The 16791-nt window shown below is 43.7% G+C and overlaps 1 protein-coding gene across 1 annotated transcript in view; it reads left to right on the top strand.

Moving 5' to 3' along the window:
* LOC126418885 (pacifastin-like protease inhibitor cvp4) overlaps positions 1–16791 on the top strand; it is a 122535-nt gene that overhangs the window by 62315 nt on the left and 43429 nt on the right. Inside the window, exon 2 of the mRNA XM_050085892.1 lies at positions 15457–15642. Coding sequence (XP_049941849.1) covers positions 15457–15642 — 186 coding nt within the window. The remainder of the gene's footprint in view (positions 1–15456; positions 15643–16791) is intronic.

Below are 16791 nucleotides of genomic sequence, written 5' to 3'. Positions count from 1 at the left end.
GTGTTCCAACTAAAACATTCATATTTGTTTACGTACTACACGAATATCTAATAGAAAATGGGGGTTTCTATTAAAAAAATGCAGTGGACATCCGTTTGACCTATGGCAGCGCCATCTAGCGGGCCAGCCATAACGCCATCTGTTTTCCCCCTTCAAGCTAGACGAGTTTCGTTCTTTGTAGTTTTTCCGTTTGATGCTTATTTCGTGAGATATTTGGCCCGGTCACTAACAATGGACCATCCTGTATAAGCGCAGCAGAGAGGAATGGAGAAGCTATCTAGCGACGATACAGGCAGCAAATTGGAAGTCGGCGGAGTCGAGCCACTTTGACCAGGAGCGGAGTGGTGCCTGGTAAGCAGCGAATCGTAAACGGTGAAGCTAGTTGGCTGCTCGCGAGCTGCTATCCTGAGCATGCGTGAAAGGTGAGTGGAGGAAATGTGAACGGGGAGTCGGCGACAACATGTTGGGCGTCCGTTACTCATCACGGAATGTGGAGGTCAGATCCTCGCTCGCTCTGTAAAGCAGGACAGGCGACGATCTGTGCAGGTCCGACGACATAGTACAGTGCTGGAGCAGACAAATGTGTTTCGAAGTGCACTGTTTAGCGCACATTCTTGAACACACTCCGCGTGTTCCCTTCTTGACCCAATGACACCGTCAGTTACGATTGCACTGGGCTCGGTGTCAACGAGAATGCACGTGTCAGTCAATGGAAACGTATTGCTTGCTTGGATGATTAGCGTTTCTTGAATCACCAGTTCGATGTTCGTATCTGGATACGCCGTCATACAAGCAAACAGCTGTTGGAAGCACGCAGTGCACCACGGTCGCAGGCGAGTGGGAGGGAAAATTATGCCACAGCGACTTTACCTGCGTTTCTATGGGAACTGTGGCAGTAATGGAAGCCACCATGACTGCTGCGGACTACGTGCGAACCAGATGCATCGCCTCAAAAATGGTTCAAATGGCTCAGAGCACTATGGGACTTAACACCTCACGTGCGAACCAGATGCATCCCCTCAAAAATGGTTCAAATGGCTCAGAACACTATGGGACTTAACATCTCAGGTCATCAGTCCCCTATAACTTAGAACTACTTAAACCTAACTAACATAAGGACATCACACACATCCATGCCCGATGCAGGATTCGAACCTGCGACCGTAGCGGTCGCGCGGTTCCAGACTGTAGCACCTACAACCGCTCGGCCACCCCGGCCGGTGCATACCCTCACACTAGATCTCTGACAGTGATGGCAGCTTCCAGCAGGGTAACCGCCAGGGTCACAAGCTACGAACACTGCTGTGAGGAATGTGATAAAGAACTCAGATTGAGGCCTTGTACACCAAATCCGCTTCATCTGAGTGCAGTGGAACACATCTGGAATGCTACTGGCGCCCAGCTCCGCGCCGATAAACTATCGACCCGTAATCTGCTGTAGCTGCGTGACATATCCCTATAGACATCTGTTGCCAAGTGCCTCCAGAAACCCATCATGGCCCTGTAAGATCAAAGCCAAGCAGAATCGCTAAGGTAATGCGATCCATAGGTGGATCAGCACTCTGCTTAGCAGGTGAACGTAACGCCATGTCTCTGTGGCATATCATTCCTGGCTGTCGTAAACGCCAGAACAAGTTTCTGGTATATGGGATGTAAAAGCTCTTCTTCAGCCTGGTGACTGTGGTTCAGTCTGTACTATTTCCAAATACTTTGTGGTAAGGGCCTATCACGCTGGAAGTGATGCTGTGTCTTTCCCTTCACTTATTGGAAAAAAAGTCCAGACAGTACTACACCAGTGAACGCTTCCTCCTATCACAGAAACGTCATTCCTATCCAATCATGAACATTTACTGCGATAAATGCGAGAAAGTATCTCCCAAAGTCTGATAGTGCGCCACACTGTACATTTAGCTCCCAGTAGAAGGCCTTCTCGGGAGAGCCAAAACATCTGGTCGAAAGTTTCTGGAAAAGAATGACACAGTATGAAAACCCAAGAACTTTTGACGTCATCTACACTGCTCGCGAAAGCCCGTGTGCTATCGTGATAATGCGTGATTTAACAATTAAGTAACTACTGCATGTTTCAATTTACAAGGTACAAAACATAACACAACACAGGCTCCATTACCCAGGGTACGATAGTGGGGGAGCAGGTGTCGGCCTGGGGAACGTCCTCGCAGACGCGTTCTGGTACTGCGTTCATCCGATATGTTATGAAGTTCCAGGTGTGTATTTGTCTCGTCTCGATGACCGTGACGGGTGCTTGTACCATATTAAAGAAGCAAGTTTCTGTCTTCATTTAGCGAAACATATGACATAAATAAAATAAAATTTTACAGAGCACTACCACTTCTTTTCTACATTATTGCTCACAAAACACGAAATTTGGTGTGTCCATTAGCAGTGATTCAAATTCTCAGATTACTCATCCCAATATGGTGAGCCCACTGGTATGCAATTTGTACATCTGAATATGTGACTATGCAACATTATCAAGCCACTTTTAGTTTATCATACTCATGAAGCAAAAAGAAACAGACTGCTGTGGATAAGTGACAGCGAACGTGATGCGAGAGGACAAAGAGGCTTGGGGTAGGGTGACATGGTATAAGGGAGAGAGGAAGAGAGAGAGAGAGAGAGAGAGAGAGAGAGAGAGAGAGAGACAGAGACAGAGAAACATAGACAAAGCTGCGAGACGAGATGCAGATGATAAGATTCGTGTTTACGTTTCTACAACGGAGGGAAAAGCTGTAGCCACAGAGACCTCTAGACCGACATCTGTTGATAATGACTCTGTAGAGCTTTCATTGCCCTGCACCAGTCTGACGACGTGTGATTTCTGTCAGTCCCACAAATATATGTACGAGTATTAACTCAGTAACACCTTTTTCTAGGTCTAAAAAAAAAAACCGTTTGCTCACACGTCGAACACATTCGATTTCGTTCGTATTTGCAGCTCTCTGTGGCTAAAATATTCGTTCAAAGATGTTCAGCATTCCCTTTACGTCAGTGGCCAATGATCTTAGCAACGCGGGGTAACGGCACGTTCGCGGTTTGTTTTGTAACAGCTGATTTACCAGATGTCCATGCGCATGTGCCCATGGTCACGCAGCAAATAGACGATTCACGAATAATGGTTGGTTAGTTTTCACAATGAATCTTAAAATACTCCGGGAATACGAGTACATATCACATGCATGTTCAGAGCCAGCAATGGACTGCCAAGTGCTCAAGTGACAACTGTTTCGTGGAAAATTTGGAAATTTGTGCTAAGTTCCTAAGGGACCAAACTGCTGACGTCATCGGTCCCTAGGCTTACACACTACTTAATCTAACTGACTTCCGCTAAGGACAACACACATACACATGCCCGAGGGAGGACTCGAACCTCTAACGGGGGCAGCCACGCGAACCGTGACAAGGCGCCTGAGACCGCGCGGCTACCACACGCGGCTGTTTCATGGACCCCTGCAACCTCTTGTCGTCTGTGACAACGGAATTCTTGATTTATCTGGCCGGATAACGTCTCTCCAGTCCCAGGAATGCGGTGTCTTCGTTGATGTGTACTGTTAGCGCATCCTCCTCCATTTGTTCCAGTCATACTTCGCCACTGAGAAATGTCACTGCACCGACTGCGCCAACGTGTGCTGTGTACTCCAACGCACAGAGCTCTACGCAGACGTGTTCCGGAGACTGTGTTGTCACCCCTGGGAGATGATACCATTAGGAAGGACAATTTTGATATTGGCAATCGAGGAGTAATGTAACTTGTAATGTTCGACGAGTTTTCCTCCAACCATAATTTCCGAATAGTTCTCCGCTTTCAGATAAAACAGAGTCAGAAGAGGCCAGATGAAACACCATTCACGCAGTTCCAGTGATGCCTGTTGATTTACGCGGTTACGATCACAAAATGTTCTACTGCCACCTTGCAAACTGATGCTATTATACTTCGAATGAAAAATTATCGTTTTGCATGTCTTTACGATAAGCAGCAGTGAGTGAAGCGTACTTTTATATCTTCGAGTCATAACTCAAAGAAAAGTAAAAGTTCTGTAACGTTTACAGTACGGAAAATTGGATCCTTATCTGTTTATCGCTTTTAACTAAGGTCTACCTTTCAGCGCCTTGTCTTATTGTTTAACAAGCTTCTGGTGCTTAACAAGTTTAATTGAATGAATCTGCTACAAACTCCTCAGTAAAATTGTAGTGAAGCAATGAACAAATACACTTTTCTGTTTTCTATTAATTACTTTCCTTCTTCTCAGCGTCAACCACACTGTAGCATGTATGTCATATATTTCCTCTTATTCTGGCGATCTATTGCGCTCGTGCTATTTACAGAAAATAGGAATGTAAGACAGGTAGTTGGTCTTTGGCTGCCTGTATTCCTTAGTTGTCAATTACAATGTTGTACATGTCAATTTAAATATATATGACACAAATTTTCTGCAAGATTTTTTGACTTTCTTGTTACTGTTCAATGAGAATTGCACATCTGTCACAGATAATGAGTTTGCGGAAAATGATTTCTATTAAAATAATGAATTCTAATGTCTTTGAGATAAGCTACTGAAGTGAACTAACATCGAAATAAATATAATTGTACCAATCGGTTCTGTTGCTTGCAACATTCTACTACAGAAGTTATGTATTCAGCAAATATCTTTCAGAATATTCCCAGTTTATATATTACTTATATGACTGCGGAGAACTTGGAATGGTCATTCTGAAACCTCCGCCACTGGGTCTTCTACATCTACATCTACATTTATACTCCGCAAGCCACCCAACGGTGTGTGGCGGAGGGCACATTACGTGCCACTTTCATTACCTCCCTTTCCTGTTCCAGTCGCGTATGGTTCGCGGGAAGAATGACTGCCGGAAAGCCTCCGTGCGCGCTCGAATCTCTGTAATTTTACATTCGTGATCTCCTCTGGAGGTATAAGTAGGGGGAAGCAATATATTCGATACCTCATCCAGAAACGCACCCTCTCGAAACCTGGACAGCAAGCTACACCGCGATGCAGAGCGCCTTTCTTGCAGAGTCTGCCACTTGAGTTTGCTAAACATCTCTGTAACGCTATCACGCTTACCAAATAACCCTGTGACGAAACGCGCCGCTCTTCTCTGGATCTTCTCTATCTCCTCCGTCAACCCGACCTGGTACGGATCCCACACTGAAGAGCAATACTCAAGTATAGGTCGAACAAGTGTTTTGTAAGCCACCTCCTCTGTTGATGGACTACATTTTCTAAGGACTCTCCCAATGAATTTCAACCTGGCGCCCGCCCTACCAACAATTAATTTTATATGATCATTCCACTTCAAATCGTTCCGCACGCATACTCCCAGATATTTTACAGAAGTAACTGCTACTAGTGTTTGTTCCGCTATCATATAATCATACAATAAAGGATCCTTCTTTCTATGTTTTCGCAATACATTACATTTGTCTATGTTAAGGGTCAGTTGCCACTCCCTGCACCAACTGCCTATCCGCTGCAGATCTTCCTGCATTTCGCTGCAATTTTCTAACGCTGCAACTTCTCTGTATACTACAGCATCATCCGCGAAAAGCCGCATGGAACTTCCCACACTATCTACTAGGTCATTTATATATATTGTGGAAAGCAATGGTCCCATAACACTCCCCTGTGGCACGCCAGAGGTTACTTTAACGTCTGTAGACGTCACTCCATTGATAACAACATGCTGTGTTCTGTTTGCTAAAAACTATTCAATCCAGCCACATAGCTGGTCTGATATTCCTTAGGCTCTTACTTTGTTTATCGGGCGACAGTGCGGAACTGTATCGAACGCCTTCCGGAAGTCAAGAAAAATAGCATCTGAGAGCCTGTATCTAATATTTTCTGGGTCTCATGAACAAATAAAGCGAGTTGGGTCTCACACGATCGCTGTTTCCGGAATCCATGTTGATTCCTACAGAGTAGATTCTGGGTTTCCAGAAACGACATGATACGCGAGCAAAAAACATGTTCTAAAATTCTACAACAGATCGACGTCAGAGATGTAGGTCTATACTTTTGCGCTTCTGCTCGACGACCCTTCTTGTATACTGGGGCTACCTGTGCTCTTTTCCAATCATTTGGAACCTTCCGTTCTTCTAGAGACTTGCGGTACACGGCTGTTAGAAGGCGGGCAAGCTCTTTCGCCTACTCTGTGTAGAATCGAATGAGTATCACGTCAGGTCCAGTGGACTTTCCTCTGTTGAGTGATTCCAGTTGTTTTTCTATTCCTTGGACACTTATTTCTATGTCAGCCATTTTTTCGTTCGTGCGAGGATTTAGAGAAGGAACCGCAGTGCGGTCTTCCTCTGTGAAACAGCTTTGGAAAAAGGTGTTTAGTATTTCAGCTTTACGCGTGTCATCCTCTGTTTCAATGCCATCATCATCTCGGAGTGTCTGGATATGCTGTTTCGATCCACTTACTGATTTAACGTAAGACCAGAACGTCCTAGGATTTTCTGTCAAGTCGGTACATAGAATTTTACTTTCGAATTCACTGAACGCTTCACGTATAGCCTTCCTTGCGCTAACTTTGACATCGTTTAGCTTCTGTTTGTCTGAGAGGTTTTGGCTGCGTTTAAATTTGTAGTGAAGCTCTCTTTGCTTTCGCAGTAGTTTTCTAACTTTGTTGTTGAACCACGGTGGGTTTTTCCCGTCCCTTACAGTTTTACTCGGCACGTCATCTGTCTAAAACGCATTTTACGATTGTCTTCAACTTTTTCCATAAACACTCAACATTGTCAGTATCGGAACAGAAATTTTGGTTTTGATCTGTTAGGTAGTCTGAAATCTGCCTTCTATTACTCTTGCTAAACAGATAAATCCTCCTCCCTTTTTTATATTCGTAATGACTTCCATATTCAGGGATGCTGCATCGGCTTTATGATCACTGATTCCCTGTTCTACGCTTACAGAGTCGAAACGTTCGGGTCTGTTTGTTATCAGTAGGTCCAAGATGTTATCTCCACGAGTCGGTTCTCTGTTTAATTGCTCGAGGTAATTTTCGGATAGTGCACTCAGTATAATGTCACTCGATGCTCTGTCCCTACCACCCGTCCTAAACATCTGAGTGTCCCAGTATATATGTGGTAAATTGAAATCTCCACCTAGGACTATAACATGCTGAGAAAATTTATGTGAAATGTATTCCAGATTTTCTCTCAGTTGTTCTGCCACTAAAGCTGCTGAGTCGGGAGGTCGGTAAAAGGAGTCAATTATTAACCTAGATCGGTTGTTGAGTGTAACCTCCACCCATAATAATTCACAGGAACTATCCACTTCTATTTCACTACAGGATAATCTACTACTAACAGCGACAAACACGCCTCCACCAGTTGCATGCAATCTATCCTTTCTAAACACCGTCTGTGCCTTTCCGTACCTATAACGATTTCAGCTTCGGTGCTTTTTATCAGCGCTTGAAGTTCCGGTACTTTACCGATGCAGCTTCGACAGTTTACAATTACAATACCGATTGCTGCTTGTTCCCCGCATGTCCTGACTTTGCCCTGCACCCGTTGAGGCTGTTGCCCTTTCTGTACTTGCCCAAGGCCATCTAACCTAAAAAACCGCTGAGTCCACGCCACACAACCCCTGCTACCCGTGTAGCCGCCTGCTGTGTGTAGTGGACTCCTGACCTATCCAGCGGAACCCGAAACCCCACCATCCTATGGCGCAAGTCGAGGAATCTGCAGCCCACACGGTCGCAGAACCGTCTCAGCCTCTGATTCAGACCCTCCACTCGGCTCTGTACCAAAGGTCCGCAGTCAGTCCTGTCGACGATGCTGCAGATGGTGAGCTCTGCTTTCATCCCGCCAGCGAGACTGGCAGTCTTCACCAAATCAGATAGCCGCCGGAAGCCAGAGAGGATTTCCTCCGATCCATAGCGACACACATAATTGGTGCCGACATGAGCGACCACCTGCAGACGGGTGCACCCTGTACCCTTCATGGCATCCGGAAGGACCCTTTCCACATCTGGAATGACTCCCCCCGGTATGCACACGGAGTGCACATTGGTTTTCTTCGCCTCTCTTGCTGCTCTTTCCGCGTAATCTAGCGTAAACAAGTAATGTTGTGAAGGAGAATGAAGAAAGCAGCAACAAATAAAGTGTTAAATAACATGTAGGAAATTTTTGAAATGATTTCCCAGTTAATGTGGTCTACCAACAAGAAATATTGCACAATGTCAAACGTTCGTATCTGTTTGGCTGTTCGTGTTAATCATTGTGTTGAGTCAAGGCAGTCAGATCCCGTATGCTTAGTTTCGAGAAGTTGGCAATGTTAACTACAGACTCGCTATACTATTACTCGGCTACGTAAGTTATTTTCAACAGTGGATCTGACTGTGAAAGATTTTCGCGAATACATTTATAGAAGGAAAATGATCTGCACTACTCACTACATTACACTGCACATCTTTAGCAGAAAAATGATTGAAATTTGTACTGCTGGCGATAGACAGATGTAAAAGTAAAACTGATACGCTTGCTGGCTTTCGGAGCTAACAGTTTCTTTGTCAGGATGCGAGTGAGCTGCCCTTCCTTTTTAACCTACTCCAACTTACCCTGCGACAGTACCTAACGGTTGCTGCTAGTGTAATAGTTCTTCCAAACAGCATCCCATACCAATAAACCAGTTGCCTCTTTACCTGCAGTTACTCGTACTTTACGTACTTGGGTACGCACGGATTTGTTTAAAAAGAACAGCACAATGTAGTCATAGGATAGCTCCGCACACATCTGCTTTCATTCCTCACAGCTTAATTTCTACAGACATGATTTGATTCAACTTGACTACTTATCGGACTGAACTAATACATTACAACAATATTTACATAATGAAATGTTATAAATATTCTGTCACACTAAGATCATTTGTAGTAGTTACAAATAAAAGTTTGTTCATAAATAAATAAGCTAGTATTATCATGCAAGTGCGCTCGTGTTAAATGACGACGACTTTTCGTTACTTATTGGTGCAAAAATTATTTACGTCTTCATGACAGAAGCGTCCTTCGGTTTTCTTTTAGTTCTGGTGTCCCCTAACACACGTGATCGACCACTTTTAAACTTTGGTAACAAGAAGTCAGAAGTAGAAAACATTTTTAGTAGTCATTTTTTAAGTGTTGCAGAGAAAATAGGTTCTAGCTATTCATTAAAAATGCAAGGCAGTATATGGAAGAGGCAGTACCTACACAATTTGATAAAATTGAAATTCAACCCACCTCTCCTACTGAAATTAGGAAAATAATAAATTCACTCAAAAATAAAAGTTCACATGGAATTGATGGCATTTCCAACAGAGTACTACAAGCTTGTTCCCAACAAATAAGTAGGATTCTCAGCCACTTATGTAGTAGCTCGCTGAAACAGGGAATTTTTCTAGATAGACTGAAATATGCTGTTGTTAAACCATTGCATAAAAAAAGGGATAGATCTGATGCTAACAACTACCGCCCAATCTCACTTCTGACAGCTTTATCCAAAATTCTAGAAAAAGTAATGTATTCAAGAATAGCATCACATGTAAAAGTGAAGTACTAACAAAATGTCAATTTGGTTTTCAGAAAGGCTTTTCAACAGAAAATGCTATATATGCTTTCACTTATCAAATATTAAATGCAATGAATAAACGAACATCACCCATTGGGATATTTTTCGATCTCTCAAAGGCTTTTGATTGTGTGAATCATGAAATTCTTCTAGATAAGCGTAAGTATTGTGGTGTGAATGGGACAGTGCACAAATGGTTTAATTCATACTTAACTGGAAGAATGCAAAAGGTTGACAATTAACAGTACAGAGTCCGCATTGGTCGTATTTTTTTGTTTTATTATCCGCAAAATCGATTTTCACTCACTTAGTGACCATCCTCGGTGCTGTAATATACAATTAAAATTGGTAGGCACTGGTATCAACAAGCTTAGAGTGAGTTTATGTGATCTCTCTAAGCTTGTTGATACTAGTGCCTACTAATTTTAATTGTATATTACAGCACTGAGGATGGTCACTAAGTGACCGAAAATCGATTTTGCGGATAATAAAAAAAAAAAAAAACGACCAATGCTGATTCTCCTTCCAATTATATCCATTATTTGGTCATGGTGTACAGAACACTCCATGGAGTCGCCAATCAGTACAGAGTCCTCTAACTGGGGAGGTATCAAGAATGGTGTCCCACAGGGTTCAGTCTTGGGTCCCTTATTGTTCTTAATATATATTAATGACTTGCCACTCTATATTCATGAAGATGCACAGCTAGTTCTTTTTGCTGAGGATACAAGTATAGTAATCACACCCAAGAAGCAAGAATCAGCTGAGGAAAGTGCAAATAATATCTTTCAGAAAATTATTAAGTGGTTCTCTGCAAATGGACTCTCACTAAATTTTGAGAAAACACATTTTATGCAATTCTGTACAGTAAATGGCATAACACCATTGATGAATATAGACTATAAACGGAAGTCTGTTGCTAAGGTAGAATACTCAAAATTTCTGGGTGTGTGCACTGATAGAAATTGAATTGGAAGAAACACATAGATGATCTGCTGAAACGGTTAGGTTAAGCTACTTATGCTATTATGGTTATTGCAAATTTTGGTGATAAACATATCAGTAAATTAGCCTACTATGCCTATTTTCATTCAATGCTTTCATATGTCATCACATTTTGAGGCAATTCGTCATTAAGAGAGAAAGTATTCATTGCACAAAAGCGTGTAATCAGAATAGCAGCTGGAGCCCACCCAAGATCACCTTGCACACATGTACTTGAGGAACTCGTGTTATTCACAGCACCTTCTCAATTGATATATTCATGACATAATTTGTCATTAATAACCCAACCCAATTCAAAAATAACAGCGAAGTGCATAGCTACAACGCTAGAAGAAAGGATGATATTCACTATTCTGGATTAAATCTCACTTTGGCACAGAAAGGGGTGAATTATGCTGCCACAAAAATCTTTGGTCATTTGCCAAATAGTATAAAAAGTCTGACAGATAGTCAACCAACATTTAAAAGCAAATTAAAAGAATTTCTGAATGACAACTCCTGCTACTCAATAGATGAATTCTTAGATATGAAGTAGTAACTGTAAAAAAAAATTTTCAACAATTTTGTGTAAAGAAAACTTATCATTGCGAAATGTCGTATTCATGATCTATGGAGCAAGGATTAATGTTTGTATGTATGTATCTAGAATCGATTATTAATAGCATTTGTAATCAACATATAAATGAAATTACTGGCAAAATGGTGAACAGTTCATTAAATAATGACACAAGTATGTCAATATACGAGGTGTTCACGCTGCATTCATATGCTAGGTAATGTTCTGACAAATATTTGCACAATACAAAAATATAGAAGACTTCATAAGGCAACAAAAAAAACAGATACAGATACTTTCTGAGATGATAGCTATCGTGCCCATGTTTATTAGGGCTATTTGCTTGTTTCATTGTCCCCTACTTATCCGTTTCATTTGCACCTATAATAGACCAGCATATATGCGTAGTAGAGACGAATGGCGAACCCTTATAGTGACAATATGGGTTATTGTGTAAATTGGGGAATCCACTGAATTAAGCGAGTTTGATAAATGGTAGATAGTTACGGCCCAACACCTGGGAATGAGCATCTTGGAAATAGCGAAATGGGTTGGCTGTTCGCTTGCAACTGTCTTGGTATCTAAGGAAAGTTGTGCAGCGACAGTGAGACCAGGCCTAGCGACAACGTCTTGAAGGTGCCTACTCCGTAAAGCAGGGCAGAGATGTCCTGTGGTAGATCGGATGAGATTGTAGAGAGGCACAAGTGTTTTGGATCACACTATTCACCGCACATCATTGAACATCTTGCTCGGCAGAGGATGATCCCTGTGTTTTCCAGTGTTGGTCCATCGACATTTCAGTTACAATTGCAGTGGGCACAGCATCATCGTGATTGAACCATGAATGAATGGAAACCTGTCGCCTGGTCAGATGATTCACATTTCTTGTTACACCAGGTTGATCGTCGTTTTCAGATATGCTGAAACTTCTGTGAACTGCTACTCACGACAAGCACGGCACCAAAGGCACAGGCTGGTGTGAAGGCAGTATCACATGATGGGAGAAATGGTTCAAATGGCTCTGAGCACAATGGGACTTAACTGCTGTGGTCATCAGTCCCCTAGAACTTAGAACTACTTAAACCTAACGAACCTAAGGACACCACACACATCCATGCCCGAAGCAGGATTCGAACCTGCGACCGTAGCATGATGGGAGAGATTCATCTCAGCTTCAGTGGGATCTGTTGCAGTAATCGAAGCCACCATGACAGTTGTGTGGTATATATACGAGGGTCGGAACTTAAATAGTGGCAACTATTTATTCACGACCGATGCAAAAGAGCTACATGTTTGCACCTGTTACTGTCCTTCAAAGTAGTCACCAGCGTAGTATACCGTTAGTAGGGCCTGTTCTGTTGACGGTGTGAACGAAGTGGTCTGAAGTTATGGTAATTCTCGTGTACGACTGTGATGGTGTTATCCTAACGCATTATGTTCCTCCACGGCAGACCGTCAATGCACAGTATTACTGTTTGTTTTTGGAGCATCACCTGCGACCAGTTTTGCGAAAGAAGCGGCGACACTTTCTGCGCTACTCACCCATCATTTTGCACGACAATGCGCGGGCGCATTCAGCGCAAGCTGTGGCTGCTCTGTTCGGTCGATGGGACTGGGAAATGCTGTACCATCCAACATACTCCACGGATTTAAGTCCTAGTGACTTTGTTTTGATTCCGAAGATGAAGGAACCATTTCGTGGCATTCGCTTCAGAACTGTCCCATAGATTCGGCAGGCAGTAGACCGCTCCATCCGCACCATCAACAGAACAGGTTCTGCTAACGGTATACTACGCCTTCCACATCGCTGGCAACGGGTCCTACACAACTCTGGTGACTGCTTTGAAGGACAGTAGCAGGTGCAGACATGTAACTCCTTAGTATCGGTTGTGAATAAATAGTTGCCACTATTTAAGTTCCAACCCTCGTATACATATTTTGGGAAAGCCAAGATCGCTTCATTCCAATTACTAGTTTCGACGGAATCGTGCTGTCGTCTTCAGACTGGCATTACACATTGCGTGTATTTTCACATACATGTGTCGTTGACATTTTGAGAACAAAGTGTAACTATGTTAAAAGACTAGTAATTGGAATAAAGGTCTTAAAAATCAAGCGACTTTGGCTTTTACAAAAATATGTAGAAACAGAGTTCGCCCCAAGAACATGTGTAAGTTATACAGCTCTGGGCTGCTTGAACATTAATGTAGTCACCGGCGTAGCTTCATGTCTGTGATGACAGGGATGGAATCTTTCAAGAGGATAACTGACAGTGTCAGAAAGCCTGAACGTCGCTACACTGATTTGAGGAGCGTGATAATGAAGTTGATGACTTTTCCACCAAATTCACCTGATCTCAAACTGACGAAGCACGCTTGAGACGCTATCAGGCAGCAGTTCACGCTCACAAACCACTGGCCTGTAATACGTATAGGAATTGTGTAGCCTTGCATAAACATCTGATGCCTCATAACTCTAGAAATCTGTCAAGGACTTGTCGAATCCATGTCCTGTGTAATCACTGCTGTAGCGCGTTGTAAAGATGGACCAACACGTTATTAAGTAAGTGGTCGTAACTACTTAGATCGTCAGTGTATGTTCATTTACACGGTGCTTCTCTTCGTTATGCCAGTTTAAAAATTTGCAGTATTCTTCACATAATATTGAGATTAGTTTTTGTTCTCTGAAATCTCCTTGCTATGGTCCTGAAATTTATTTCTTACGAAATACGCTTAATATTCCAGAATGAGATTTTCACTCTGCAGCGGAGTGTGCGCTCATATGAAACTTCGTGACAGATTAAAACTGTGTGCCGGACCGAGACTCGAACTCGGGACCTTTGCCTTTCGCGGGCAAGTGCTCTACCAACTGAGCTACCGAAGCACGACTCACGGCCCATCATCACAGCTTTACTTCTGCCAGTACCTCGTCTCCTACCTTCCAAACTTTACAGAAGCTCTCCTGCGAAACTTGCAGGACTAGCACTCCTGAAAGAAAGGATATTGGTGAGATATGGCTTAGCCACAGTCTAGGGGATGTTTCCAGAATGAGATTTTCACTCTGCAGCGGAGTGTGCGCTGATATGAAACTTCGTGACAGATTAAAACTGTGTGCCGGACCGAGACTCGAACTCGGGACCTTTGCCTTTCGCGCGCAAGTGCTCTACCAACTGAGTTACCCAAGCACGCCTTACGCCGCATCGTCACAGCTTTACTTCTGCCAGTACCTCATCTCCTACCGTCCAAACTTTACAGAAGCTCTCCTGCGAACCTTGCAGGACTAGCACTCCTGAAAGATAGGATATTGCGGAGACATGGCTTAGCCACAGCCTAGGGGATGTTTCCAGAATGAGATTTTCACTCTGCAGCGGAGTGTGTGCTGATATAAAACTTCGTGGCAGATTGAAACTGTGTGCCGGACCGAGACTCGAACTCGGGACCTTTGCCTTTCGCGGGCAAGTGCTCCTTTGTTTCAGGAGTGCTAGTTCTGCAAGGTTAGCAGGACAGCAACTGTAAAGTTTGGAAGGTAGGAGAGGAGGTACTGGCAGAAGTAAAGCTGTGAGGATGGGCCGTGAGTCGTGCTTGGGTAGCTTAGTTGGTAGAGCACTGGCCCGCGAAAGGCAAAGGTCCCGAGTTCGAGTCTCGGTCCGGCACACGGTTTTAATCTGCCATTAAATTTCGTATCAGCGCACACTCCGTTGCAGAGCGAAAACCTCATTCTGGAAACATCCCCTAGGCTGTGGCTAAGCCATAACTCCCCAATATCCTTTCTTTCAGGAGTGCTAGTTCCGCAAGGTTCGCAGGAGAGCTTCTGTAAAATTCGGAATGTAGGAGACGAGGTACTGGCAGAAGTAAAGCTGTGAGGATGGGGCAGCTCAGTTGGTAGAGCACTTGCCCGCGAAAGGAAAAGATCACGAGTTCGAGTCTCGGTCCGGCACACAGTTTTAATCTGCCACGAAATTTCACGCTTAACATTTATTCGTATGTCATGTTTTTTTTATCGTAGCGCAGATGTAGATGTTTCTTGGCGAGTTGTGAGTGCACAGTGGAGGAGGGGGGAGTCTGACAGGTACTCAGTAAGAGGTGCAGCAGCTGTACCCATTTTCTAGATGTGGCTTGGTGAATTGTTTGTGAGAGTGGGGGGTCTGGCAGATGCCCAGTAAGATATGAAGTAGTTGCACCCCTTTTGTAGATGTAGCTTGATGAGGTGCCTGTGCCCATTGGGGTGCGGGCGTCCACCAGCTGCCCAGTAAGACGTGCAGCGGCTGCGACCATTTTTCAGATGTGACACGGCGACTTGTGTGTCTGTACAGTGGCGGGCAACGCGCTCGGCGCCTACGAGGAGACGTGCCGACCCGGGAAGGTGTTCCGGCGGGCGTGCAACTACTGCGTGTGCCCCGGCAGCGGCCTACGCAGCCGAGCTACCTGCACCACCAGACTCTGCCACCTGCCGACGCCCGCCGCCGCCGCAGCCGCCGCGCATCGCCGCTTCAGGAGGGGTGAGGGCCGCCTCCCAGGGCGCGACCGTGCCCCAACTGTCGGCTCATTAGTGATTCAGTCAACAAAGATTCCACCCCATGACTTCTCTCTAAACATCTAAGTCCGTCCTATCTTGACAACATCCTAGAATACTTCTGACTAACAAGGAGACGGCACGACCGTGGGGTCAGGGATATGTCTGCAATTTTGTGTGGTGAAAGAGGACCCCTAACACCTCACGTGGTTGAAATATTAGGACGCACTACTCGGAAAATCCCGAGAAAAATCGACCCAAAGTTTCTTAGGTGCCGTATGAGTATAAAATGTTAGTCCATTGCTGAGTCGCCGTTTGGCCTACATGGTTAGCGTTCGGACCGTTATGCCAGAGGTCTCTAGTTCGATTCCTGCTTTCGCACATTTTTTTCCTTCTGTTGCTCGCAAAATTGCAGTGCATTGTTACAGGAGAATCGTGAAATTAATTCCCGGGAAGACTGCATAAAAATTCATTCTTTAATTCACCATCAATTATCGTCACGAATATTCTGAGACGTGATTCAATATTCCTGGTTTGCCTCAAAATTATCAGAAACTCAAAACATTTTCGTAAATGTTAATGGGACATGTTTTTGTACAGATTTATTGCAGATGCCCTGTGACTGTAAAAAATCCGATTTCATATGTTGCGCAAGATGTCGCAAAAACGATTGCTTTGTTTGTTTTTACGATAATTACCACTGCGGTTCTTGTTTATAATTATTATATGTTTCCCAATCGACTTTGCTATTCTGATTAAAAACCCAAGGTTTCTCCTCATATACTTTACAATGAAAAATGGAGAACCCATCGCCATGAATTGTGTTGTTGGACAAAAAGAAAATAATTGTTATTCAATAATGTAACTAATTTGTTAAAGATAATGTAGGTTTGAGAAACTTGCTGAATAATTGATGGAATAACAAAAGAAAATGATACAGAAGGAAAAAAAAGTGCCGAAGGAGGAACCGAACCCGAGACCTCTAGCGTAAGAGTCCGAGCCCTAAACATCTAGGCCAGACGGCGCCTCGGCAATGCGCTAACATTTTATACTCATACTGCACCTAAGAAACTTTGAATAGATTTTTTCCCGGGATTTTCCGGGTAGTGCGTCCTAATATTTTAACCACGTGAGA

This window comes from Schistocerca serialis, chromosome 9 (assembly GCF_023864345.2).
Source record: "Schistocerca serialis cubense isolate TAMUIC-IGC-003099 chromosome 9, iqSchSeri2.2, whole genome shotgun sequence".
Lineage (NCBI taxonomy): Eukaryota > Metazoa > Arthropoda > Insecta > Orthoptera > Acrididae > Schistocerca > Schistocerca serialis.
Note: the sequence above shows the minus strand (reverse complement) of the source record. Positions and strands in the feature narration are given on the sequence as shown.